The 27,167-nt window shown below is 37.6% G+C and overlaps 1 protein-coding gene across 4 annotated transcripts; it reads right to left on the bottom strand.

Annotated features, from left to right (window-relative positions):
• Positions 1–3,038: 3,038 nt before the first annotated feature.
• On the bottom strand, positions 3,039–26,955 carry jak3 (Janus kinase 3 (a protein tyrosine kinase, leukocyte)). Of its 4 annotated transcripts, none has more exons than XM_079897277.1 (25): positions 26,859–26,948; positions 22,772–22,981; positions 22,336–22,453; positions 20,949–21,066; positions 20,603–20,748; positions 20,174–20,474; positions 19,016–19,138; positions 17,427–17,584; positions 17,162–17,336; positions 16,200–16,380; positions 15,848–15,972; positions 15,012–15,143; positions 14,039–14,126; positions 13,689–13,813; positions 12,601–12,739; positions 11,861–12,009; positions 11,529–11,679; positions 10,758–10,891; positions 9,011–9,200; positions 8,798–8,922; positions 8,523–8,695; positions 7,091–7,208; positions 6,780–6,893; positions 5,475–5,634; positions 3,039–5,094 (listed from the first exon to the last, which is right to left on the bottom strand). In XM_079897277.1, the coding sequence occupies exons 2-24, from the start codon at positions 22,956–22,958 to the stop codon at positions 5,515–5,517; spliced, it is 3,390 nt and encodes a 1,129-aa protein (XP_079753403.1). In that variant the 5' UTR covers positions 22,959–22,981; positions 26,859–26,948; the 3' UTR covers positions 3,039–5,094; positions 5,475–5,514. The 4 variants fall into 4 exon arrangements, with proteins under 4 accessions (XP_079753403.1, XP_079753405.1, XP_079753404.1 ...); XM_079897279.1 differs by having other exon boundaries at positions 17,225–17,336; XM_079897278.1 differs by having other exon boundaries at positions 3,039–5,634; positions 17,225–17,336; positions 26,859–26,955.
• Between the last annotated feature and the right edge of the window lie 212 nt (positions 26,956–27,167).

Raw genomic sequence — 27,167 nt, 5'->3', positions numbered from 1 at the left:
CGACACAGGAGCCTCATGCAACATCATGTCTATGCAGACATTTGCACAGGTAAAGCAAGAAGAGAATCTTCAGTTATCAAGCCATGTGAAGCTTGTTGCGTATGGTGGAGAGGAGATCCAGACTGCGGGTTCAACTGTGTTATCATGCAACCTGAGTGACCAGAACTATTCTCTACAGTTCTACGTGGTGAAAAAAAATGTACAGCCATTGCTTGGGCTTTATGACTGTCTTCGGATGGGCCTCATTTCCCTCAATAACGCAGTGCACCAGGTCAGTCTAAAATAGAACTCAAGTTTTGTCCAGGAGATTAACACAGAATATGCAGATCTTTTCCTAGATGAAGTAGGAAGTCTTCCTGTAACATACTGCATGAAACTTGACAAAGAAGCTCAACCTGTCGTCCGTCCAGCACGAAGAATTCCTGCCGCAATGCAACACAAGGTAAAAGCAGAGTTGGAAAGAATGGTCGCTATCGGCGTTATCACTCCTATATCTGAGCCAACCGATTGGGTGTCATCTATGGTGGCCACTCACAAGAAAAACTCAGATGAAATAAGACTGTGAATAGACCCTAGGGACCTGAACAAGTTTCTAAAACGTTCACATCACCCCATGCGCACAGTGGAAGAAGGGGCAGCGCAGATGCCAAACTCCACTGTATTCTCAATACTAGATGCCAAAAGCTCATTCTGGCAGATTTCACTGGATCATAAGTCTTCTCTACTGACTACTTTCAGTACGCCATTTGGAAGATTTAGATTTCTTCGGATGCCCTTTGGCATTAATTCAGCCAGCGAGGTCTTTCAGCGTGCTATGGAACAGATCTTCGCTGGCTACCCGTGCGCAGTCATAGTTGATGACATCATTGTGGGGGACAACGGCGAGCAGGAACATGATGTAAATTTGAAGAAAGTGTTAGACCGTGCTCGTGAAGTGAACTTGAGACTGAATCCTCAAAAGAGCAAATTCCGATCCTGAGTGAGGTGAGCTATGTTGGACATATTTTCACAAGCAAGGGACTACAACCTGACCCTGCTAAAACAAAAGCAATCACAGAAATGCTGCCGCCAGACAATATTACTGAACTGCAGCGCTTCCTGGGTATGATCAACTATTTAGGAAAATTCATACCAAACCTCAGTGAGTTGTCTGCACCCCTGCGTGAGCTGACCTGTAAAAACACAGAGTGGTGCTGGTTTAAACAGCATCAGGATGCTTTCGAAGATCTGAGGCACAGGATTTCCAGTCCACCTATCTTGAAATACTATGACGTCCAGAAACCCGTCACACTCACCTGTGATGCTTCCCAGTTTGGACTCGGAGCTGCGTGTCTTCAAGAAGATGCACCTGTCGCGTACACTTCTCGCACTCTGACGCAAACAGAAGTGTGTTACACGCAGATTGAAAAAGAGCTTCTGGCTGTGGTATTCGCGTGCACCAAATTCAATGACTACATATATGGTAAACAAATTCACATTGAAACGGACCACCAGCCATTGGTAACCATCCTTAACAAGCCTATCCACACAGCTCCTGCAAGGCTGCAACGCATTATGCTAAGATTGCAGAAATACAACTTCACAATCACATACAAGAAAGGAAAACACATGTTCCTTGCCGACACATTGTCACGTTCCCCCAGAGACTCACCAGACGAACACACTGATGACAGAGCTGACTTCGAGGTCATGTCAATTCAACCTATCTCGTCTTCCAGACTGAAAGAGCTTCAAACTCACACAGCACAAGATCCGACCCTTCAACGGCTCTGCAGTATTATCAAGTCAGGATGGCCCTCTAGCCAATCAAAGCTGCCAGCAGAAATTCGTGAGTATTTTCCGTTCAGGGATGAGCTCACAGTCGATGAAGATGTGCTCATGAAGGGGTCGAGAACAGTTGTTCCAGAATCACTGTGCAGCGAGTATATCACCATAATTCCCAGAGGTCACCCCGGCCTTGATGCAACCAAACGCAGGGCACGAGGCATTGTGTTCTGGCCTTCTCTAACCAAAGACATTGAAAAGGAGGTACTGTCGTGCTCTGTCTGTAACAGTATGAGGCCCCATCAACAAAAAGAGCCTCTTCACTTCACTTCACGACATCCCTGAACTTCCATGGTCAAGTGTGGCTACAGATATCTTTGAGTGGAATGGTCAACACTATCTCGTACTAGTTGACTCCTACTCAGGATGGTTCGAAATTGATCTGCTTCGTGACCTGTCCTCCAGTACAGTGATTACAAAACTCAAAAGGCACTTTGCAGTTCATAGGAGTCCACACAAAGTCTTTTCAGACAATGGTACCCAATTTTCAAGCCAACAGTTCAAAGAATTTGCTGCTGCCTGGGATTTTAAACACACTACCAGTAGCCCTGAGTATCCACAAGCTAATGGGCTAGCCGAGAGGGCAGTGCGGAGTGCAAAACATCTAATGGAGAAATCCAAAAGGGATGGCTCGGATGTGTTTCAAAACTTGCTCAACCTCAGAAATATTCCACGCGACGAGACTCTGGGTTCGCCAGCGGAGAGATTAATGTCAAAAGCTGAAGAAGGAGTCCTATCGGGCCTGGCTGGCTTGTGGGACTCCTGAGGCAGCTGACGGGTACCAGCAGGCCAAGCAAACTGCAGAGAATCAGCGCCTCCAAATCCGACGCCATGGTTCTCAGTCAGAAAAGGGTGGCTTGCCCACTTCAGGTTGGTGGAGAGTTCCTGCCTCAAGTGGAGGAGGTCAAGTATCTTGGGGTCTTGTTCACAAGTGAGGGAAGGATGGAACGGGAGATTGACAGACGGATCGGTGCAGCTTCTGCAGTAATGCAGTCGATGTACCGGTCTGTCGTGGTGAAGAAAGAGCTGAGCCGCAAGGCGAAGCTCTCGATTTACCGGTCAATCTACGTTCCTACTCTCACCTATGGTCATGAGCTGTGGGTCATGACCAAAAGGACAAGATCCCGGATACAGGCGGCCAAAATGAGCTTTCTCTGCAAATAAAAGCAAATCTTACCAAAAGCAAATAAATTATAACGCCAGACTATCGATGTAAATGTCTATTGAGAGAATAATGTTAGAAATCAAAGTACTCTTGTATCTCAATTATCTGCGGCAGGTAAATACACTTGCGTGATTGTTATGTGGACCGGCTCTCTCGGTTTCCTAGGTAACCAAATATAACTCCACAGCTGCTGTAGACTGCTTATAAATACAGGGAACAAATTATAACTAATGCAATGTGATGAAAGGGTAGTTTGATTTCTAACATTATTCTCTCAACAGACATTTACATCGATAGTCTGGCGTTATAATTTATTTGCTTTTGGTGTACTGTGGAGTGGATAAAACTGTTTTTAATGGCAGGCTAACGTGCACCGTTGACTCGCGCTAGCCTAGCATAGGCGAACTATCCAAAAGTAAGGACTGGATGAATTTTTTTGAAAACTGTCTCCACTGATGAATAACAACCAGGCTCACTTGAAAATGAGGTCCGATGTCGAAAATCCTGAACCACCCCTTTAAAACGGCAGTGTCTGTCAACACTCGTGGGCGGGGCCTGTGGCTTTAGTGACGTCACTAAAGCCGCATTCTGGAAAACAGGTCGTTGGGAGACACTGCTGATGATTTATGGGGATTAATAAAAAAGGAGTGAGTGGATTTTTATCACTATTGGGTGGTTGTGTACACACACTGCCAACACACATTTATGTCCAAACAGCATGCAAAAGTGAATTTTGCATAAATAGGTCACCTTTAAAGTATATTACAAACTTTTAATTTAGACCCTAAAGAATCATATTAGCTTGTACAAAAATGGCATTGTATGACCCCTTTAAGGAAGGACAGGAGGGAAAGAAGCTTTCCCGCAACTTCACTCTGTGGGGTGTGGAGACAAATGGCATTATGTGTTTGTGGTGTCCATATCTCAGGAGATCAAAGTGTCTGAGGTTCGTATTGTCTTACACAAGTCAGGAAACAGGTGGCACTCATGATCATGACAAATAGACATTAGGAGGAGCAAGAGCAACACAGAAACCAACACAAAGCACACAGAAACAAGCCCCACATCATATACAAACTAACAAAAAATAAACCCCTACATCCCTTTGGACGTAACAACTGACATTAAAGATGTCAGTGAAAACATCTGCCAGCTGTTCTGCACATCCTCTGAGCACTTTGCCAGAAATGTTGTTTGATCCTGCAGCCTTCCATGGTACACAGTACATTACTTGGTCGTCAGATTCGGGGAGAGGGGTTGATCTTCCTCGCCATGGTGTCATTCTGTGCCTCAAAACGTGTAGTCGTTCAGCACATCTGGGAGGGAGGTATCACTGTCACATGCAGGTGGTGTTGGCCTGTAGTTGGTGATGGCTTGCATGCCCTGCCACATACAACGTGTGTCACTGCTTTGCCTCTTTGATGGCCCGGGGCAGTTTGGCCCTTGCTGTTCTTAGTACTGCTTTGTTGCCTGCTCTTAAGGCAATGAACTTGAAGTATACTTATTTTTTGTAAGGGATGCTATTTAGTGCAAGACTCGCAAAGTAGGCTATTTGCACTTAGTTGCACAGTATAGCAGGTATTGCATATGTCACAACTTGGCTGTATACAAACGCATGAAGATAAGGGAATCAAGTTCAAAAGTCTTTAATAATCTAAAGTGAATATAATCAAAGCGAGGCAGGCAAACAAAACATAATCGTAACATAGACGAGACCAGACAACTAAGAACAGAAACACAGGAACTTAAATACAACAGTCAAACAAGGTAATTAATCAAACACATCTGAACAGAATGACAAAAATTAACATCCATGACAACAAACTAACTAAGAAAGTGTAACCTGAACAAATCATAACTCTCTATTACTGTAATAGTCTCTTGAGGAAGTTTGTAACATATTAACTGTTATAATGCACATAATTATGGGAAAAATATAACTAATTTCAGGTGATGCAAGTAGCTTGACTCTTAGACACACTCTGACTGCATGTATGAAGTGTTGTCCATGCTGCATGCTCTGAGTTCACTCTCTGTGATGCTAGGCAAATGACTTGCTGACATCATTTGGTGTAGCTTCCTGAAGTGGGGAAAACCTGTCCTGTCTTTAAAGAGTGAAGACCATATATGACGTGGGCTGACAGGGTATTTCAGTTTTGAATAGTCTTTTTATGGCAGTGCCATTAAAAGATACAGGAAAAAGGTTTGCCTTTTACTGCACTTAATTAGAACTTAATACCATCACTGCAAAATAAAACCACAACAATAAAAAGTGATGCCTTAACTATGACTCTTTCTTTGAGATGACAGAGGAAATCCAAAGCATTTTATGATGGAATATGATTGAAGGGGTAGTGCCAGCTCTGTAATGTACTGGAAACTGCTAATATACAAACTGTTCTATGGTCTGAAGTTCAACGTACTAAACAGTAAAATACTACTGTAAGAATGTCCTAAAATTACTCAATATTTTAAATATACATACATGTTGAAAATACAGTGGTCTGTTTAGGGTAACTCTGACTTTACCCCTTACATCCCTCTCTCTCATCTAACAGGATATTCTCAATCAGGTCCTGTAGAGTGGAGAAGCTCGGTCTGTCCTCGCTGTTGAACTCCCAACACTGCATCATAATATTGTGCACCTGAAAAAAAAAAAAGTAACACTTTACAATAAAGTTTCATTTGTTAACATTAGTTGACTACATTAGTGTAAGGGGCATGTTTAGTCTTATTGTGTTTTCGTTCATGTGCCTATTCATGTTTCTTGTGTTTCCTTGCAGTTTAGTTCCTGTTTCCTTAGATACTGATTCCTCCCTGGCTAGTTTCACTATATATATATATATATATATATATATACTCCTTGTATATGTTTTGATGGCTGCCTGCAACACACTACAAAAAAGTTGGGACAAGGGCATGTTTACAACTTTTTCACATCACCTTTTCTTTTAATTACACTTTTTAATTTTTCAGGAATTGAGGATACTAATTGTTGCAGTTTTGCAAGTTGAATTTTTGCCTAATCTCGCCTGATACAAATCAGTTCAAAATTCTGTGGTTGACATCCATACTGGATGTCTTACTTCCTAAGAAAAATCTTGATGGCAGTATATGTCTCTGTACAATCCCAATATACGCCTCCACGTCAATGGTACCTTCACACACATGCCCATGCCGTTGGCACTGATGCACACCCCTATACCATGACAGATGTTTGCTTTTGCACCTGTTGCTGAGAAAAATCTGGATGGTCCTTTTGGTCTTATAGGGACTAAGAACTCGAAGTCAGTTTTTCCAAAAAACAAGCTGAATTGTGGACTCATCTGAGCACAGTCCACATTTCCACTGTCTTTTGGATCATCTGAGATGAGCTCGCGCCCAGATAACTCTGCACTGAACAGATGTATAGCTTTCTCCTTGCGTAACAGACTGACTTGATGCAGCGGCAGACTGTTAAGTGAAAACGGTTTTCCAAAGAACTCCCGACCCCATGTGGCTGTATTTAACACCATAGCATGATGGTTTCTCATGCAGTGCCATCAAAATTAAATTAATTTGGTCAGTGGAAACATTGGAAATCTTTTCTTTGTACTTTTGTCAGTTAAATAAAGGTTCAAGAGAATTAACAAATCAAAGATTCTTGATTTACAAAATGTTCCAACTTTTACGGAAATGGGGTTGTATAGCTATGTTTGTTGCATGGACTTGCTTTCTATGTACAATGTATCAAAATTCGATTGCTCAACGTGACCGATACAAATGCATTCAAATCTGTTTTTATTTGTACCTTTGGTGGACACTGAGGTGGTGCCGGTAACCTCCAGTTATTCTTGAGAAGATTAAGAACATGGATGGCCATGGAAGAACTCTGGACATAACTTCCAATCTTCTGGATACACAACTGCATGAAATGATTTACAATAAAGCAGGTTTATAAAGTTAATACATTAAAAGATTTGGGACAACATCCAGTGAGACAATGATGACAGATTTTTTTTTTAAAATTATTATTAAAAAGTGACCATTGAAGCTCACGGTGACAATCATTCATCCACTCCTCATACAGTAATACCATTACATGGAGTTTCATTTACTCACCCGTTTGGGGTTTCGACTGATGTCACAGTAAGATAAGAGCTCATGTAGAACAATGCCGAAACTCCATACGTCTGACTTGTGGGAGAATTTCAGCTCTGAAATGGATTCAGGTGCATACCTGAACAGGGAACAGGACATGGAAAAAACAAAAAAAGAATGAAATGCAACGTATAACAAAGTTTGCTAAAGTAAACAGATTTAACTAATAGACCAATCAATCTCTGTGCAAAAATGAAATAATGATGCTGCCATCTTTCTAAAGTAATTTGTATACCCCTGTAATTGGCTCCAAATATCAGGTAAAAATAGTAATTTTGACCCCTCTCTACAAAATAGTGGATTATTCAGTAAATATACATCCATGACATTTAGTGTGAATTGGCCTTTATGTGTACTTGTTTGTAAAAAAATATACAGTATTTGCACAATTAGAACATTAACTTTCAGTGCTATGTTCACTGTTGGGTTAAATGCACACAAATCAAGGTAACACTTTACAATACAGGTGCACTAATATGCATGATTTCATGCTTAACTAATGCCCAGATAATGAGTTAATAGCTCATGAAGAACTAAGACATGATTGCCACATCAGCACCTGTTAAAGAGTCTATCCGATTAATAGATTAAGTCATATATGAATTGTTATTAATTCAATGTGTCATCATGGATTAATTCCCTATAAATATCTAGTATGAACTTATAGTGTAAATTAATGTGTTAAAGGAGTAATTCACCCCAAATAAAAATAAAAATTCTGTTATCATAAGTTGTTTCAAACCTCAAGAATTTCTTTCTTCTGCTGAACACAAAAGAAGATATTTTGAAGAATGTCGGTAACCAGACAGTTGATGGACCATGGATGATTTCCATAGTAGGAAAAAAAATACTATGGAAGTCATCAACTGTTTGGTTACCGACATTCTTCAAAATATCTTCTTTTGTGTTCAGCAGAAGACATTCATAAAGTTTTGAAACAACTTGAGGGTGAATAAATGACAGAATTTTCTTTTTTAAGTGAACTATCCCTTTAATTACCACAATGCGTCAAAGCCATGTTTTTCAACTTCCAGCCGTCTGTTTTAATACATCATTAGCTGATGATTTGCAAAAATATCATGTTATGATTACTTGACACATGACTATTAACTTATTATTAAGTAATGTGGCATTATGGTTATCCACATTAACGTTTGAGATTTGTGGGACAGTTGCACAGTGAATGTATTGTCAGAGAATGTGTTTGAAGGATGGGTAAGTTGGGCTGCACACAAAAATCAGCGTACGAGTCATACATTAACTCAAGATTATCGGAACATTAGTCTAATATGCATTAGAATGAATGCATATTAGTGCACCTGTATTGTAGTGTTACCCTAATCAGTTATCATGTTGTCTGTCTGAACTCCCAAGAGCTTGATGTAATTGTCACCAGAAAATAGGGCTTTCTCCTGGCTGCGTGACACGGTAGTACTCTTTATCCACTGGGATGATCTTCGTAAGCCCAAAGTCAGCGATTTTCACCAGTGTGTCGCTGGCGACTAGGACATTGCGAGCAGCTAGATCACGGTGAACATAGCGCATGCTTTGCAAGTACTCCATTCCCTACAAAAGAGTTACATTTCTGGTTAGATGTGTAAAGTTCCACAAACCAATTCAAAAGAGCTAATCTGACCTGTTATCTGATTTTAAAAAGTCTGTTTGTACCTTACAGATTTGTGAGGCAAAGAGCAACAGCTTGCGGGTGCACACATTCTGTCTGTGTTTCTCCATATATCCGATCAGACTGCCGTACGGAAGATATTCCATCACCAGTTTTGTGCTAAGTCGACCTGTGACGAGTTAACAAAATAAGGTATGTTGGAATGGGCAGGATGTACAGATTGGTAATTGGTTGGTAATTATTAAATGTAGTCTGACCTGCACTGTAGCAGATGCCCATGTATTTGACAATATAGTCACAGTGCAGGGAGCTGGTGGTCTGGATCTCTCTCTGAAAGTCTGCCATGTTGGCTTGTTTGTTAGCCTGAAGTTCCTTGACAGCAACCAGATCTCCAGTGTTATCACCCAACGGATCATATCGACAAAGTTCGACGCTGCCAAAGTTACCCTAAACACACACATGCACACAGTTAAAACCCACCAGTCTTCTTTTTCTTTTTCTGCTCAGAAAACCAATAGTCATAATCATCACGTTTAGTTACATGCGAGCTGTAATGTATGAAATAGCAAAGTATATCAGCCAGTTTCATAAACATAGCCACTATTTTAAGACTGTGCTTTAAGAACTAATCTAACCAAGGGGTAATCAATGGGTCTTACTTTTTGGATTCAAATTAGACCAATCTACCTTTTTATGTAACTGCTTTTAAAAAAGTTATGACAGACTTTTCTAAATGACTAACTTGTTAGATTGTCAGATCATTACGTACATTAAAAACACTTAGTTTATTATCACTAAGGGTATTCTTAACGGTAGGGTAGGTAGGAATTTTATTTAAAAAAAAAATCAAAATTTGTTTAAACTTTCTATATATATCAATACATAATTAAAATGTAAGTACTCTGAAAAAAAGAGTATACAAATCGAGTGACTCTAGACCGTTTAATCTGCATTAAACACAGCTCATTATTTCCATTCGGGACGAAACAAAGGATTGGCTTAGGCGACTGTCACTCTCTCTCGCAACCATGGATCTGCCCACTTGCGCGCAACCTGCCGTTTGATTTGAGGAATTCAAGAGGCACGGAACCTAGGAACAGGAGATGCAAAACTCGACGCAGGTCCTCTTGTCCAAGAAGTGCTCCTTGCCCTGCACTTCGACCACCCCGTCCTCGGCCTCTACTTCCTCGGACCTAGTTGCACGGCCTATTGCACGACCTCCTCTGCTTCGCCCTCGACCCCGGACCTATCCTCGAGCTGACGATGCGGTACTTGTCTCTGGAGTGTAGTCCTCATCAGAGTCAACAATGCTTTCATCATGGAAACTCTTACATGCAGAACACCATATATGTTATGAATCTTACACGAAATTCATCTTCATCACAGTGTAACTGATGGTAATGGAAAAACGTGTATCAATGCAACCTGTTTTTAGCTTTGCCTTATAGATATAACTAGCTCGTTAGTGAATCAAAAAAATATATATTTTAAACTTTACCAATATCGATATGCTAGCTTGATAGTGAGTACTAAAATACATCTTATTTGTTTATATTCATAATGATAAAGTTAGATTTTTTTATTACATGTGATTCTGACATGATGTCACTACATGCACGGTGCTCCTTCCTCTCCGCTCGTCTCAGGTAAATAATGCGTCCAGCTCAGCGGTCGGCGTCGCGTGTTCATGTGTTTTGGGGGCGTGGCTTTGGAAGGAGCCCAGAATGGAGGGGGTGGAGTGAATGGAAATAATGAGCTGTCTTTAAAACAGTCGTGAGAGGTCTACAGACACTCGATTTTTATACTTTCTTTTTCAGAGTACTTACATTTTAATTATGTATTGATATATAAATAAAATTTAAACAAATTTGGAAAATAAGTTTTTTAGACAATTCCTACCTACCCTACCTTTAACTGCTAGGCTTTGCTGCAACCGGCTGCAGAGCTGTGTTATTACATGTACAACAGCGCCCTCTATAGGTGGAATTTTTCTCCACATTGTACCTTCCCCAGAATAGAGATGAATCGCAGGTATCTCTCCTCAAAAACATCCTGTTGTTGCTTTTTGAAGATGTTCGATCTTCTCCAGAAGACATCGCTCTTGGGGAGTGTGCCAGTCGCATGAAGGATCTCATAATCTACAGAATGACGATTAGAACTGTCATGATGGCTGATCACAATGTTCCCACATGTTTTAGGACAAATCTAACCCAGATGTAGGAGTAATTTTTTATAAACAGTTTTGGCCCCCAATAAAAAGCTACACTTCAGAGTAACAATGAAATCTTTCAATTAAAATCCATGGAAATAATTATTATTAAAGTATTAATAAAGTAAATTGATTGCATATTTAATATTTTAATATACCCCTTAAATGTCAAACATGAATAAATAACACTTACTAATAAAATCATTAATATTTACATTTTATTCAATTACTTTTGTATTAGTTAGACATTTCATATTTATTATATAACAGATGTAGGCCTATATATTATTTAATTAATAAATAAGTGGAAAATAATAATAAATGTAAAGCATGTATTTAATGATAAGATTATAATATTATTTTTTAATTATTATTTATTAAATATATACATATTATTCAATACTTTCGATAATTACATTTACATTTATTATATTAGAGATTTATTGCTTACATTCATTTTATAAATGGGATAATAACAGTTTCATATGTGAAAAAGAAAGCGATCTTCCAGATCACAAACATCAGTGTCATTGTGAGAAGGGAGCTGGTGTACATCTGTGTGTTACCTGAAGTGATGAGGCTGTTTAGTTGTCGGATGATGCTCCTGCAGGACGGTCTGAGCTCAGGCTGGTACTGCATACACTGAGCGATCAGGTCGGCCAGCTCAGTCCACTCCAGCGCGGGCAGGTTTGAGAAGTGCTCATAAAACTGCTCCTTCTGGATACAAAGAAGGACGGCAGCTGTTCAGCCACAGTACAACGGTGGAGTCACGTTGCCTGAGTATATGCGTAGCTCTCAAATTTTTTAAGGTTGTGGTGATCTTTATCCAGAATGTGTAACATCATATAGAAAATTTGCATTTAATTTATGATGTTGTATTTCATTTATGATTCTATACTTGTATGAGGTCCAGGCCCTGCAACGGAGCTTCTCCACCATTGAAAATCTCCCACAGCGTTGTTCCAAAACTCCACTTGTCACACTCCAGTTCGATCTCAAGTGTATCCAGAACCTCCGGGGCCACCCATGGGATTCTGTCCAACACCACTGGATTCACAGAAATGTGCATTTTATTCTTTTATATACAATCATGTTAGGGTTTAATATAATATTGAGCAAGAATTAGACAAAAAACACACAAATCCAGTGGGCAAAAAAGCTCAATGATTGAGAAAAATACAAAAAGTAAAAAGTTGGCACAACACAGCTCCATAAATAAAAAACTAACTGGTAACAATTTACTTAAAGCCTTTATGTATAATACATTATAAAGGTATTCATATATACGTTATAATGCATTATAAAACACATGACAAACAACCAATTTCAGATGTAACAAGAAATCTTCAAATATTATAATGCCTTTTAACTTTGGTAACACTTATTTATGAAAATATATAATGCATTATAACATACATTATGCACATTATTTATTGCATGTTCTCACCAAAAGGGAATTTTCGAGCCATGCATGGTGTAATTAATTCCTAATGAGAGCTAAATAAAGAATCTATTATTATTATTCTCTCTAGTATTCATTTAAAATACAAATTATTCTAGAAGTCTAGAAGAGTAAATTAAATTGATTTTGTTCATCTTCATTGGTTTGATATTCATCTAGTTGTTCAATATAATTACCCTCTTTTCCCAGCATTGCCATGCTGATGCCAGGGTCACTCAGTTTAATGAAGGGCGAGTTATCGGAGGAAGAGTCACCCTCTCTGGCCAACAGCAGATTCCTTGCACAAACATTCCCATGTGCAATATTCTTCTCCTCCTGCATATGACAGACAAAAGAAAAATGTTTTTTAACCACTGCCAAAATCAGGGCTGGGATGCATCCCCTCGAATACTGAGAACAGAAGTCAATCAATATGAGTTTTTCAATGAAGGATTCTTGACTCTGCAACTTTTACATTTGGTTCTTCTCAATTCTGAATATTTTGTTACATTCGTTCCAGAATATACATACCATAAATACACTTTTCAACTTTTTCACTTTTCAACTTTACAAGTTTATTCAGCAAGGATGCATTAAACTGACCAAAAGTGACAGTAAATACTTTTACATTATTACAAAGAACTTTCTATTCATCAAAGAAATCTTTCTATTCATCCACCCTTATTATTGATAATAATAATAAATATTTCCTGAGCATCAAATCCGCATATTAGAATGATTTCAGAAGGATCATGTGACACTGAAGACTGGGGTAATGATGCTAAACATTTAGCTTTGCCATCACAGGAATAAAATACATTCTAATATAAAACAATTATTTTTAATTGTAATAATATTTCACAACATAAATGTTTTACTTTTGATCAGATAAATACAGCTTTGGTAAGTAAGCATAAAATACTTCTTTCAAAAACATGAAAAAATCTTATTGAGCCCAAATTTTTGAGTGGTATATTGTATATTGTAACTTAGATTATAGGGGCTTGTTCTCATATGTACCAATATTAAATGTCTAGCTGAAACCAAAAAGACATTATGTTTATGTTATGGCTGATAAATGGTCAATATTCAAAATCTCCTTACAGATTATTTAACCAAAAAAATAATAGTTTTCAATGTTTTAAAATGTAATATTCAGTATTGACTGATAAATCAACCAATACCAATAAATTCAAACTGATAACTGATATGGTCCTGAATATACTGTAGGTCTGTATTTTGTCATTAGTAGTCAGTTTATCATGCATGGATGGATATGTCTCACCAGGAAGTTGAGAGCACAGGCCAGTTGTTTGGCCACGTCTAGTTTCCAGCTGACTGAGACAGACGTGCTCCTCTTCAGGTACAGGTCCAGTGCCCCATGCTTCACAAACTCCTGCACCATGATGTCTGCGAGGGACAGGGAGGACACACTTTAGTCACATGGTTGCATTCACAGGTACTTTGACAGGCAACCAGCATCACCAACGACACTCCAGACCCACTCAAGAGTTCAAGAAGAGTTAAAGAGCTGAGGTCATTACACAGACTTTTAATTGCTTTTATAGGGTTTGTTCTCTTGTGTTTAGACTTTGATAAAAGAGTGACTCCTAAGAGTGCTTTTACGTGACTTACTTTTGGATTTGTGCACGCTGATGCCATATACCAGGAGAAGGTGCTTGTGGGAAATTTGACTCATCAAACTGGCCGCCTCAAAAAAAGACTTCAAAACAGAAAAAAAGGCATAATTAAACGGCTGAAAATACAAATTTGCTGTAATTAGGGTTCCTACACCTTTTCCATCTCAAAATTTCCACATTTTCAGACCATAATTAACATAAATGGTTCTTACAGCATTAGCATTATATTTGGTATATAGTAGTCATCTGTAAATATTATTCTCAAAGTTTTCTCAAAGTGACAACATGCATTTATAAATGATGAGAAGAAACCTAAAACACTTTATAACCTGCATATATTCATCAGTTTGATACTGCACATGTGGTTTGATTTTGCACAATTACCAAACAGGAAAGTGCAGTCTGAGAAAAGTTCACTTCAAACCTTTCACACATTCATGAAAGACAAATTTTGCGTAATGAAAATGTTGTGTTTGACAATCATAAAATGATCACTAAACTTTTGCCATGAAAACACCCTACTTGTATGATACACTTATTTTTAGAAATTCTTAATTTTATATTTTAGAAAACTGAATAGGGGCAATAATCTGGAAACACAATTTATTTTTATCATACTCTTTCTTTTTTCCATACTTCTCCAGACCTGGAAATTACCCAAATCAAAATTCCATACTTTTCCAAACTGCGTAGGATAGGAACCCTGTATTTACACAAGCTCTTTATTACATGTCACTTTTTGGATTGCATATGGCCAACCTTTCAAAGTTCATTTGAAAATCTGAAGCTTATTCCCAAGACAAGTTGAAACTATGGTACACACACAAAACATCGTCATGGATTGTCAATTAATGGAAAATGCAATATTCTCAATGGCAAAGAGCATATTCGAGTAAGAGTTTAATAGGAAATTGTCTTTTAATTGCAAACAACCATGTTCAGTATATGTTCCAGGAATGAAAACACACCTCCCAGCAGTTTTTATGATTTGCATCCAGGACCTTCAGAAGCACCTCCGTGGAGTGTGTCACTCCGTCCCGCTGGTCTGTCTTACTGCCTCTAAAGATATGCGTGAAGGAACCTTGGCCTAAGCTTTCACTCTGTTAAAAGAAAAGGAAGGAGCTTGACTTGAGTTGTTTTGAGGTTAGACATTTTGTTCATCTTTTGACCTCCCTAAAATAAAACACTTTCAGTCAATTTTGAAAATAATAAATAACAAAGATGAATTTAAACTGCCCCTATTATGCTTTTTCAAATATAACCTTTCACACAGTGAGGCCTGGAAAAGTTTGGTTTGTCGACATGTCGAGAAGATGCTGTTTGCAGCACTGCAAATTCACTTTTCATGCATTTCAAAAGGATGAGGACTCATGCTGGAATTGATATGGAAATAACTATGCCATAGTTAGTGTTTGTATCACTGTATAGGAAGCCTCTGAAGCGGCAATTAATGAAGTAATGGCCGTGTTGTTTCCGACACACGCTGTAAGCGATAGACCAATCACAACAGACTGAGCCGTCTGACCAATCAGAGGAGAGTGGGCTTGAGGAAAGGAGGGGCTTAGTGAGACTGAATCTCTGAACAAACCATTTTAAAGTGTTTTTTGACCTTGGATGCATGTAAACCTATTGTAGGAGACCTCCAAAACACAATTAGGAACCTTTAAAATAGCATAATAGGGACACTTAAAAAAAAAAAAAAAAAAAAAAAAAAACATTTTTATGCCCTAAAACGAGTGGTGATGCCTTTAAAAAACATTCATGAAAATATATTTAAACCCTTTATAAATTTGTATAAATGTACCCAGATGAGGTCCTCGTGTTTAATCATGTGGAACTGCATGTGGCTCGGGTTTTGTCTCTGTAACATGGGGGAACTGGGCATCTCAGCCATACTGCTGTTACGAACAATGATCATGTTGGTAAGTTCTGCAGAGAAGACAAGAAATAGCACATAAAAAATCTATTAAAAACCCTTTAAATATATAGCAATATTCTGGTGAAGTTAATTCATTATTTTCAATTCTGGTAAAGTTACTTTATTATAACAAAAAATAAATAAAAAATAATTAAATTCCAAATAACTCCTGCTTTCTAAATTTTATAAAAGATAAACACAAAGCAGAAAAAGCAAATATTTCACAGAAATGTTCTACCTTTTGGTCTGGGTGGGCAGCACTTGCCCAGGGTGACGGGGATGTCTGACATGAGAAGTGTACTGTGCTGATAGAAGTCTGTGAGCTGTCTTAGACTGCAGAATGAGCTGTGGATCCCAGCCAGGCTGAACTTCTCATTTTTCTCTATCAGGCAGTCCTTGTAATCCACTCCCAGAGGAGTCTGGTGGAACATCCAGAAGTTAAGAAATATATCACTGGAGTTTAGTCATTAACAGTGCAGCTAATTTGTAGAACTAAAAAAAGGTCATGCTGGAGTTCTTTCAAAATTCACTTTATAATAATACTAAGGAGCACTGTTGGGGAAAGTTACTTTTAAAAGGTAATTAATTACATTTTTTAGTTACTTTTTATGGAAAGTAATGTGCTTGCTCTTTTTCTAGGTTTTTTATTTCATTTTTATTGTTTTACTTTAATGCAGCAATGCACTCAACAACATATCTTAGATAACACCATCGTTTTCTTTTAAAACACATTTATATTATATTTATATTATAATATTATTATATTCTGCCCACTTAGAATACTTCCTAATATTCACATTATGGATTATAATGCCTACTGTATAACTCTTTTTATTGAATTCTTTTCTTTTATTTGTTTTGTACTTTTTGCCTGTTCCTGCGCACACATGAGTGTATAAAGTGACTACTTTATAGAGAAGAGAGAATTTTAATTCAGTGGTTTAAAAAATGTTTCAGCAAATTAATTAAAATGAAAAGTAATGTGCATTACCTAAATAAAAGCAACTCAAATATTAATGTGTACATTTATTAAGTATTGCATTACTTTACTCATTACATCAAAAAAAGTAATCTGATTACGTAATGCATGTTACCCCAACACTGCTAAGGAGTGATAAATAAAATGTAGTTCTTCATGAATCTGATACAAACTCATGTGAAGCTTGGAGTTATGAGTCATATGCTGTTTTAGTTACTTACTGTTAGTGAAAACCCAATGCTTGGAGCTTTATAATGTTTGTATGAGTCCAGCAAATCTGGTACCTGTATGCAAACAGTGAGGAAGTACTTGTCAAAGTCCTTGGGACTGTGACGTAACAGGAACATCCCATTTTTGGCTCCAGCTTTCTTAAGCTTGTGCACTGCAAATTCTGACCTTTAGAAAAAGAAAAAAAAAATTCTGCTTGTTATTTAGTTATTTCCTTTCTAATTTTACCAAATGGGCATATATGAAATTGTGTAGTACGTGATCGGGCCGTGGCAGTAATTCTGTATGTCCTCCAGTAAGCTTGGCGGGGCCACCTCTGCGCAGAAATAGTGAGTCGAATCTGTAGTCAGTCTAAAATATCCATCAACCAGAGATACAAAGGAAAGAGCCTCAGTTAGGGAGTGGAACTCAGCCTGCTATTGGTGGAAAGAGAAATAAAAAAAATAAAAAAATGTTATATGAATGGCTATGTAATGTAGAATTCAACATAAAGAACTTTGTAACAATCACAAGTTACAGTTTATTATACTTTCATAAATAGTCCAGTCATTTTAGGAAAAAAGGTTGAACAAATTGCAACAGAAGCAAACTCAACTGATTTTGTATTCTCAATATGTCCTGAGTAAGGGAAAAAAAGTCCCGAAGAATCCCATTAGGGGAAAGTTTAGAAAAAGACCCAAATATAGCCTATTCATACGCCTATTAATTTTTTTTCTCACGTGAATAGGGTAAAATTTTTAACCTTTAGATATCACCATGAAAATTACAGAGTTGATTACTTACATCAAGACAAACAAAAAATGTATTAAAAGTTTTTTGAAATTGTTTGTTAACATGGACATCTAATTACGCATGTGCTAATTTGCATAAATACCACAACAGATCTAAACATTGGGTCTAGCCAGGTGAAAATGTCTTGTTGAATCTTGTTGACTTATAACAGTAAAATAATTAATATTAAGGTCTGAATGGAACCCATTACGGCTACCCATGAGCATTAATACATAGAGGCAGGAAGAAGTACTTTAGAAACCAGCCTTTATTAATTTTTAAGAGATGGGGTTTGGGGCTGGGTCTGTGGGACTGTTTCTGGGGGACGAGTCTGAGGCAAGAACAGGAGACAATGGTAAGGAGAATGCAGAAGACAAAAGGAAAGTAAAATAAAAAGTAAATCCCCAGAAACAGTCCCACGGACCCAGCCCCAAACCCCATATCTGCAATAATAATTAATAAAGGCTGGTTTAAAGTACTTCTTCCTGCCTCTGTGTATTAATGCTCATGGGTAGCCTAAATGGGTTCCATTCAGACCTTAACATTAAGTATTTTACTGTTATATGTCAACAAGATTCAACAAGACATTTTCACCTGGCTAGACCCAATGTTTAGATCTGTTGTGGTATTTATGCAAATTAGCACATATGTAATTAGATTATGCACTGTTCGTCCATGTTAACAAACAATTAAAAAAAACTTGTAATACATTTTTTGTTTGTCTTGATGTAAGTAATCAACTCAGTAATTTTCATGGTGATATATAAAGGTTAAAAATTTTACCCTATTCACGTGAGAAAAAAAATGAATAGGCGTATGAATAGGCTATATTTGGGTCTTTTTCTAAACTTTCCCCTAATGGGATTCTTCGGGACTTTTTTTTCCTTACTCAGGACATATTGAGGATACAAAATCAGTTGAGTTTGCTTCTGTTGCAATTTGTTCAAGGTTGACCCCCATTTTGGCTTAAAATGACTGGACTAAAACCTTGGTTAATCAAAATGGTAGATGAATCACTGACAGAATTTGTAATACTTAAAAAAAAAAAAAGTAATAAATGAATGCAATGCCCCTACCATGCACTGGTCATCCTGGCGTGTGAGGGTGACCACCCTTCCTTCCAGGGGCATCTGCTCTTGACAAAGACGCTTAATACTAATGTCTGTGATCTGGGGGAAATCACAGAACGTCTGCCATTCCTGTGAATGATACCAGAGGTAGCTCAGTAAATAACAGAGCGCAAGTCTAATGTACTGTACATACCGCTTAAATGTTTGGAGCCAGTAAGATTTTGAAAGAAGTGTCTTATGCTCACCAAGGCTACATTTATTTGATGAGAAATGGTATTAGAAGAAATATGAGAAAATATATTGTAAAGTGTGATTTATTCTAATGATGCTAATTTTCAGCATCATTACTCCAGTCTTCAGTGTCACATGATCCTTCAGAAATCATTGGAATATTATAAATATTTTTGTAGAAACTAACTGTTACATTTTTCTTTGATTAATACAAAGTTTTTATTCTTTTGTAACATTATAAATGTCTGTAACTCTTGTCCACTTTTGATCAATTTAATGCATCCACATTGAAAAAAAGTATCAAATTAAATAAAATTAATTAAATTAAACAAATAATGTAGTTTTATAGACATAGATTTATGAAGAGTTAACAGTCCCTTGTACTTCACTGACTAGTGGAATGTACATTTTTGAAAGCGTGACAATTAGTTTAAATAAGCAAGATCGCATGTTTAATTAATTAAGATTCTCATTTCTTTTTAATTAAGTACATTTTTCCAATTAAAAACTTTTGATATTTACGTAATTATTTATATTTTTACAACCAGTTAGAGACCGACAAGAGACAGCATTCATTAGTACATTCAGAAACTAATCTACTGGCTTTATGGGGGAGTCATTGAATCATTCACTGAACCGATCTATTCAAAACACTCATTCATTCATGAACAAATCAAGAGGCTGCGTTTATGAGTGACTCAATGAATCATTCACTCAGCAGTTTCGTTCAAAAACACTGATTCGCCCTACTGTGGCTTTGTTAGGAACTATTTTCTTTGGTGGAGCAAAAACAGACAAAGTAACTGGCAATATTTTATCTAAAATGTAAGTTACTCAAAATTAACCTCTTGTTTATTGAACTTTTGTACTAAAACATCATCACACCGGCAGATGTACTGTCTAAACATCACCACGGCTACTCTTCTAGCCTACCTGGCTCTCCGTGGTCTGTATCTGAATCCCTCCCTCTCCAGACACCTGAACGGCTCTGACCCTCTGCTGCTCGCTCTGCTCTAACCATCCAGAGTGATGCAGAGTGAAGCTTTCTGAACCATATGCCGGCTCCAACACACTCAGCTCCATCAGATACTTGAGCTTCAGGTTGCGTTCTCCAGCTGAGCATCTGCCCAGCTTCTTTAGGAAGCGCTTCAGGGTTTTGCGGATCTGATACCTCGCTAGGCGACTCATGCTCTGTATATCTTGTCTGTGAGTCTCTGGGAGACAGGACTTGTAGCTGGAATAAGATTTTTTTTTTACCATGGTTAATGCAGCTTAAACACTTAAATTATGTTGAATGAACAGAAAATCCCTGCATAGGTCTATCCATCAATTTATTGGAGACTTTCTCCGTTTCTAACATACCTTGTTGTATTGCAGATCTCACCAAGGCTCTGGTTCCTCTCTTTGGCCATACGCCACAGATCTAGTACTGCCATACCCAAACATTCCTGCTGCAAACTCAAAGCAGGAGAAATCCCGCCACACCCAGACACAAAATCACTGCGGGACTGAAACAGGGAGACAGTACAGTCAGAGGGGAAGGAAAATGATCTTGAACAGTTGAGTCAGCATTTTAATGCCAGCTTTTTTATTATTACTTGAATCATATCAATACATCATCAGGATAGAGGCACATAATGTACATTTCACATTCACATAATATGTTTTTTAAAATAACATTCATTTAAAATTGTGCTATACTGTATACCTGAGCAAAAAGATAATCAATGACGTAGTAGTCCAGCGCAGCACAGATTCGTCCTTTGCTGAGACTAAAGCGGTACGATGCTCTGGACCCTTGACCGAACCAGTTTGAGAAGAAAAATCTTTAACACACAGAGAAAAGCTTTACAATCACACAAACAGATTATCTCTTAAAACACACTTTTCACTCTCTCACTGTTTAATTGATCTAAAATTAAAAGGGAAAACATATAAATAATAACACTGATTGCTAGTGTTTAAGTTTTTATAATTGTATTGTTTATTTGTCAGTTTTATTTTAGTCATTTTATTACAGTACTTTTATTAAGTTTTTCATCTGATATTTTTACTTTATTTGAGCTATTTTGATTAGTTAGTTTTAGTTTTAGTACCATAACAACACAGCAAGCAATGGCCAACAATGCATTTCAGTGCATCACAGAAGAATTTAGACTGTCGATGGAGAAACAGAAATCATTAAAATTAAAAATATTCATTAAAAATTTCATTAAAAATATTTTCATTTGTGTTCTGAAGATGAACAAAAGTCTTACATGACATGAGGGTGAGTAAATGATGATAGAATTTACATTTTATGGGAGACCTAACCCAGTAACTTAAAGTATGCTCTTCACAGACACTATTGTCTTCTTGGTAACCAAACATTTTTGTTTGTGATGGAAATGACACCACAAATAAGGGTGTGTTGAACATCGACATAAATCATTTTCAAACCATAAATATTGACATTTTTGTTTAGTTTTTTTTTAATGATTATTACTCTTTCATTTATTGTTTAAAAACTAGGGCTGTCAAATGATTAATCGCGATTAATCGCATCCAAAATAAAAGTTTGTTTTTACATAATATATGTGTGTGTACGGTGTATAATTATTTTCTATATATAAATACACACACATGCATGTATATGTTTAAGAAATATTTGCATGTATATACTGTGTATATATATTTATATTATATATAATTTATATTATATATAAATATTTTATATATAAATAACACATTTTTCCTAAATATATATGCATGTGTGTGTATTTATATAGAGAAAATAATTATACTCCATACACACACATATATTATGTAAACACAAACTTTTATTTTGGATGCGATTAATCGCGATTAATCGTTTGACAGCCCTATTAAAAACATGATAGTATTTTTATGACAAATGTATAGCCTACATTAAAATCTGGGTCAGGGAGAAATACCAGATTATATTAAAATAATATAATCTTTTCATAACAGGCATTTGCAAATTAAATTTAAATGAATGGCGTGAATAGGCTAGTTAAATAAGGAAACAGCCAAATATTCAGTAAGAGTAAGTTATTTATAAATAAAATATATGATTATTGCAGCAGTTTCTATACCTCACTCTGTAGTGAACTTTGATGGTCTCCTCACTCTTAAATACATGAGTTGGTGGATACCAGTACGAAAGATCTTCTGATGCCAGAGCAAACAGGTTGTGGAACACAGGAAGAATTCCTAAAAATATAAATATTCAATTCAGGTTATTGTAGTATTGTTGGTGCACAACTATTTTAAAATTTCATTATAAGATTACACATGAGAACATTATTGCTTAAAGTTTAACTTATGCTTTAGTCATACTGAATCATCTAAAAAATAAACCTTAAGCTTATCATCAGCAACACCTCTGCAACATTTTTAAAAAAAGCTTTGTAGATGTTATAAGGGAAGCAGATAAAAAAGTGAAAAGAGTATATACTTAAAAACAGAAGCTTTTGACCTTTAAAAAACAGGCATCATTATTAATCATCTAAAACATGTTAAACGTCTCACCGCTGGCTTTTGCAGCGAGCATACACACACTTTCAGCTGTGATGTGTATGGTGGGGATATTAAAAGTGGTCTCTGAATTTAAGCAGGGGCTGTAGTACAGATGGACCTGCAGGGCAGAGTCACAGCTGGACTTCTGACTGCCGGCCCTTTCGCTCTTCATCAAGGGCACCTCCTCCTCTTCACTCATGGTGTTCTCACCAAAGCAATCTCCTGATGGGATGAAAAGAACTAGAATATTTTTTTCTCAACAGATGCAGATGTTTATTGACTGTTCTTTCTTTCCAAAACAGTGCATGTAACTCAAATTAGAATGTTATTAAAATAAGACTAATGGTTATTTCTGACAGAAAGTTAATTATTCTGACGTTAGAAGCATTCAAAAAAGTGATAAAATAAGATAAATAAACCCTCATGTTCTGTTTGGGGCTTTTTGAAGCTTTTTCAACTTTTACAAGAATAACATTGTTAAGGTATTAAAGTGCCCCTTTTATGCTTTGTCAAATATTACCTTTCACACAGTGTAATATAGCTGTTTGTGAATGGTTTTAAAGATCGAAGTATACAACAAATAAAGTTATTCTCTCCTAAAAGAAAGAATCAATTCTGAACTGCCTGTAATGAGTCATCAGCAATTTCAGTCTCACTTCTTTTTACATATATATATACATAGCAATGTAACACATTTGCATAATTCCAGCCTATGGTCTTCACTGACTGCCCGTGAACAACGTCTTCTTTGACCCGCCCTCAAACACTGTAGTTGTACAGTAGCGGAAGCCTGGAAGAGTTTGGTTTGTTGTCAACATGAAGAGGCTGTTTTTAGTGCTGCGAATTCACTTCATGTACTTCCAAAGGATGGCTCACGCTCAAATTGATAAAAAAAAAAAACCTGTCGCCATTGTTTGTATCACTGTGTATCAAGTGCTAAGGAAGCCTCCAGAACTGAAATTTAGATATAGACGTTTAGTTTCAGACACACACTGTAAGCGGTAGACCAATTACAACAGACTGGGCTGTCTGACCAATCAGAGCAGAGGAGGCCAATCACAACAGACTGGGCCCTTTGACCAATCAGAGCAGAGTAGACCAATCACAACAGACTGTTCCCTTTGACTACATTTACAGTTAGTCATTTAGCAGACGGTCTTGTCTAGTGTTGTCACGGTACCAAAATTTCAGTATTCGGTACCAATACCAGTGAAAATCCACGGTTCTCTGTACCAATTTCGATACCAAAGCTTAATTTAGATAAAATGTACATATATTAAATAGTGTTTTATTTGACTTGACTGTACTTTTTATTTAATCCAAAACTGCGATCATATTTAATTTTTAAACCTGATAAGAGTTATCCAGCCAAGAATAAGCCTAGAACTGCTTTGCACCGATACTGATACCAGTACTCGGGTGTCGGTCCGATACTGTGCTTGTAAAACTCCCCCGATTCAACCGCACCCGATACCACTTTAGGGTCCATTCACATATCGCATTTTTTGCGCGTGCAAAATCTTTATTTCAAATAGGCTATGCCGCGGCGAGATGAAAACTTCTCTTCTCAACAGGTCATGTGACAAAAATCAACCGATCAGCTTCGGCCTTCCGTAACAACATCGAAAGCTTGGCTGATCATAGCTGTACAGGGCGGCTTTTTATTTCTCATCTCCATAAATATATCTAGTAGTAAAGCTAATGCAAGGGCTAGAAATAAATTAATTCTTTGCTGATACTTCCTCGTCATCATGGAGAGCGCAGTTCGCACCGCTTTCTCCTTCTTTCCACAAGCGCTTGCTCTCCCGTGGCGTCTGTCGTTGCTGTGCAACCATGAACAAAGGCGCGCCTGGAAAAACGAGCGCGCCGCGCCGCTTCTACTATGAGCGCGCATGCCGATCGCCTACATTTGAAATAACGAATTTGCACACGCAAAAAAGCCCCTTATAGCAACGTGACATTAGCCTAATCCAAAATATTTACATATGTGGCTCTTTCCTCCTTTCTTGTCAACAAATGGATTCAGAGCCACCGCATTAGTAGCGCCGCCGGTCGCCATGTCTCGGTGTTTATGAAGAGGACGCAACTGTGCACCTTTTGGACGCGCACAAAGAACCGGATTAAACAGGTGTTGTGCCGAATTTTGACCCCTGCCAAATTATTACCCCCCTAGTATTGGTAGGTTTAGGATTAGTTGTGGGGAGGGGTTAGGATTAGTTGTGGGGAGGGGTTAGGATTAGGGGAGAGGTTAGGATTAGGGGTGGGGTTAGGATTAGGCAATCAGGTAGCCTACTGACTTCAACGAGGGGGGTAATAATTTGGCAGGGGGTCGAAATTCGGCACAACACCTGTCTTTTGACAACACTACTTTTGTCCAAAGCGACTTATAATTTAGGACTAAATTAAGCGAGTCATCGTGAAGAGGCAAAAATAACGCAAGAAGTGCTCAAAATACGAAGTTCAGGCATTGTTCAGAGTAGCATAAGCCCGATAAGGGAGGATTAAAGGAAAAAAAATTTTTTATTATGAGGTTAAGTGCTCATAAAACAGAGTAGATCAATCACTACTACAAACTGGGTCATCTGACCAATCAGAGCAGAGGAGGCCAATCACAACAGACTGGGTCATCTGACCAATCAGAGCAGAGGAGGCTAATCACAACAGACTGGGCCATCTTACCAATCAGAGCAGAGTAGACCAATCACAACAGACTGGGCCGTCTGACCAATCAAACAGAGTAGGCCAATCACAACAGACTGGGCCATCTTACCAATCAGAGCAGAGTAGACCAATCACAACAGACTGGGCCGTCTGACCAATCAAACAGAGTAGGCCAATCACAACAGACTGGGCCATCTTACCAATCAGAGCAGAGTAGACCAATCACAACAGACTGGGCTGTCTGACCAATCAAAACACAGTAGACCAATCACAACAGACTGGGCCCTTTGACCAATCAAAACAGAGAAGACCAATCACAACAGACTGAGCTGTCTGACCAATCAAAACAGAGTAGGCCAATCACAACGGACTGGGCCCTTTGACCAATCAAAACAGAGCAGTCGATCAATCACAACAGACTGGGCCGTCTGACCAATCAGAGCAGAGCGGGCCAATCATAACAGACTGGGCCATCTGACCAATCAGAGCAGAGTAGGCTTGTGGAAAGGAGGGGTTAGAGAGATTTTTTGTCAAAAGAGGTGATGTGCAATGTATATGATGAGAAAATTAAAGTGTTTTTTGACCTTGGATGCATGTAAAGGATAATAGGGGCACTTTAAAGTTGACTTTTGCTATACTGATACTGAACTACTCTTAGGCCTCAGCTATATATATATATATATATATTTTTTTTTTTTGCAACGTTGCTATTTTTGATAACGTTAACCCTAACCCTAACGTTTTAGAGAAGTATATAGGCCTAACATTTTGGCATTTAGCAATGTCTTTCAAATGGTCTTTAAGTCAAAGGAACATATTAAAAGGTGAATTTGAAAGGCCAGATTTGCAATTATTATTATTAATTTAAGACACAAATCATTAGGGTCTTCAAGATCCCAAACATAAATACAATTAAGCCCATTTTAAGAGAACTTGAGGCCTATAAGTTGACGCTGACATTGTACTGTAAAGCAGTGGATTATTGTTAACACCAGTTCTTGGAACCATGGTGGTCATACCCATGTTAGAAGTGAGCTCATCGTTTCTCAAGTTGACGATCTGTACTTTCCGTAACAAACTAATTCATGGGTGTTTTCCAAGAGCTTTGCCATATTAAGCCACAAACAGTAAAAGATTTGATATATATTAAGGATTTTAAGTTAAGGTTAGGTAACACAAGTTTGGTTTGATTTTGATAATGTCATTTGCTGTTAAATATTATAGTTATACATCTTAATACAAAAATACATCTATTCAATGTCCAATAACACAATAACAATAATACATACAAGCAAACATGATACAACGCCACACTAAAAAAACAACCATATATTTCATTGGTATCACATGACTTCCACTGGCATATTCTTTGAAATGGTAAAGTTACAAGTTGTTTTTCCATATTACGATTCTAATGAAGACAACTAAGAGGTGTTACCTTATTTAAGAAGAAACATTGATGATTTATTCATGTTGATGTGATGAGCTGCGTAAATATAACTCGGCCTTCGCTGTTGTGAGTCTCTGGTGGGAGGGATCAAATGAGAGACTCGTTTCCGGCAAGAGACAAACCGCAAACGCACCTCATTTCCTGACTGCTTTAGCAAGATCGACACCACTTGGTGTTACTTTACTGGTCGGCCTCATCTGACATCTCGGTTTCTAGACCTGTGATCAGGCTATAAATTGACAACAGTTCCCCCCCTGCAAATTCTGAAGTTCAAGAATAGTGTATTTATAACAGTGT

The sequence above is a fragment of the Squalius cephalus genome (assembly GCF_949319135.1).
Source record: "Squalius cephalus genome assembly, chromosome: 16".
Lineage (NCBI taxonomy): Eukaryota > Metazoa > Chordata > Actinopteri > Cypriniformes > Leuciscidae > Squalius > Squalius cephalus.
Note: the sequence above shows the minus strand (reverse complement) of the source record. Positions and strands in the feature narration are given on the sequence as shown.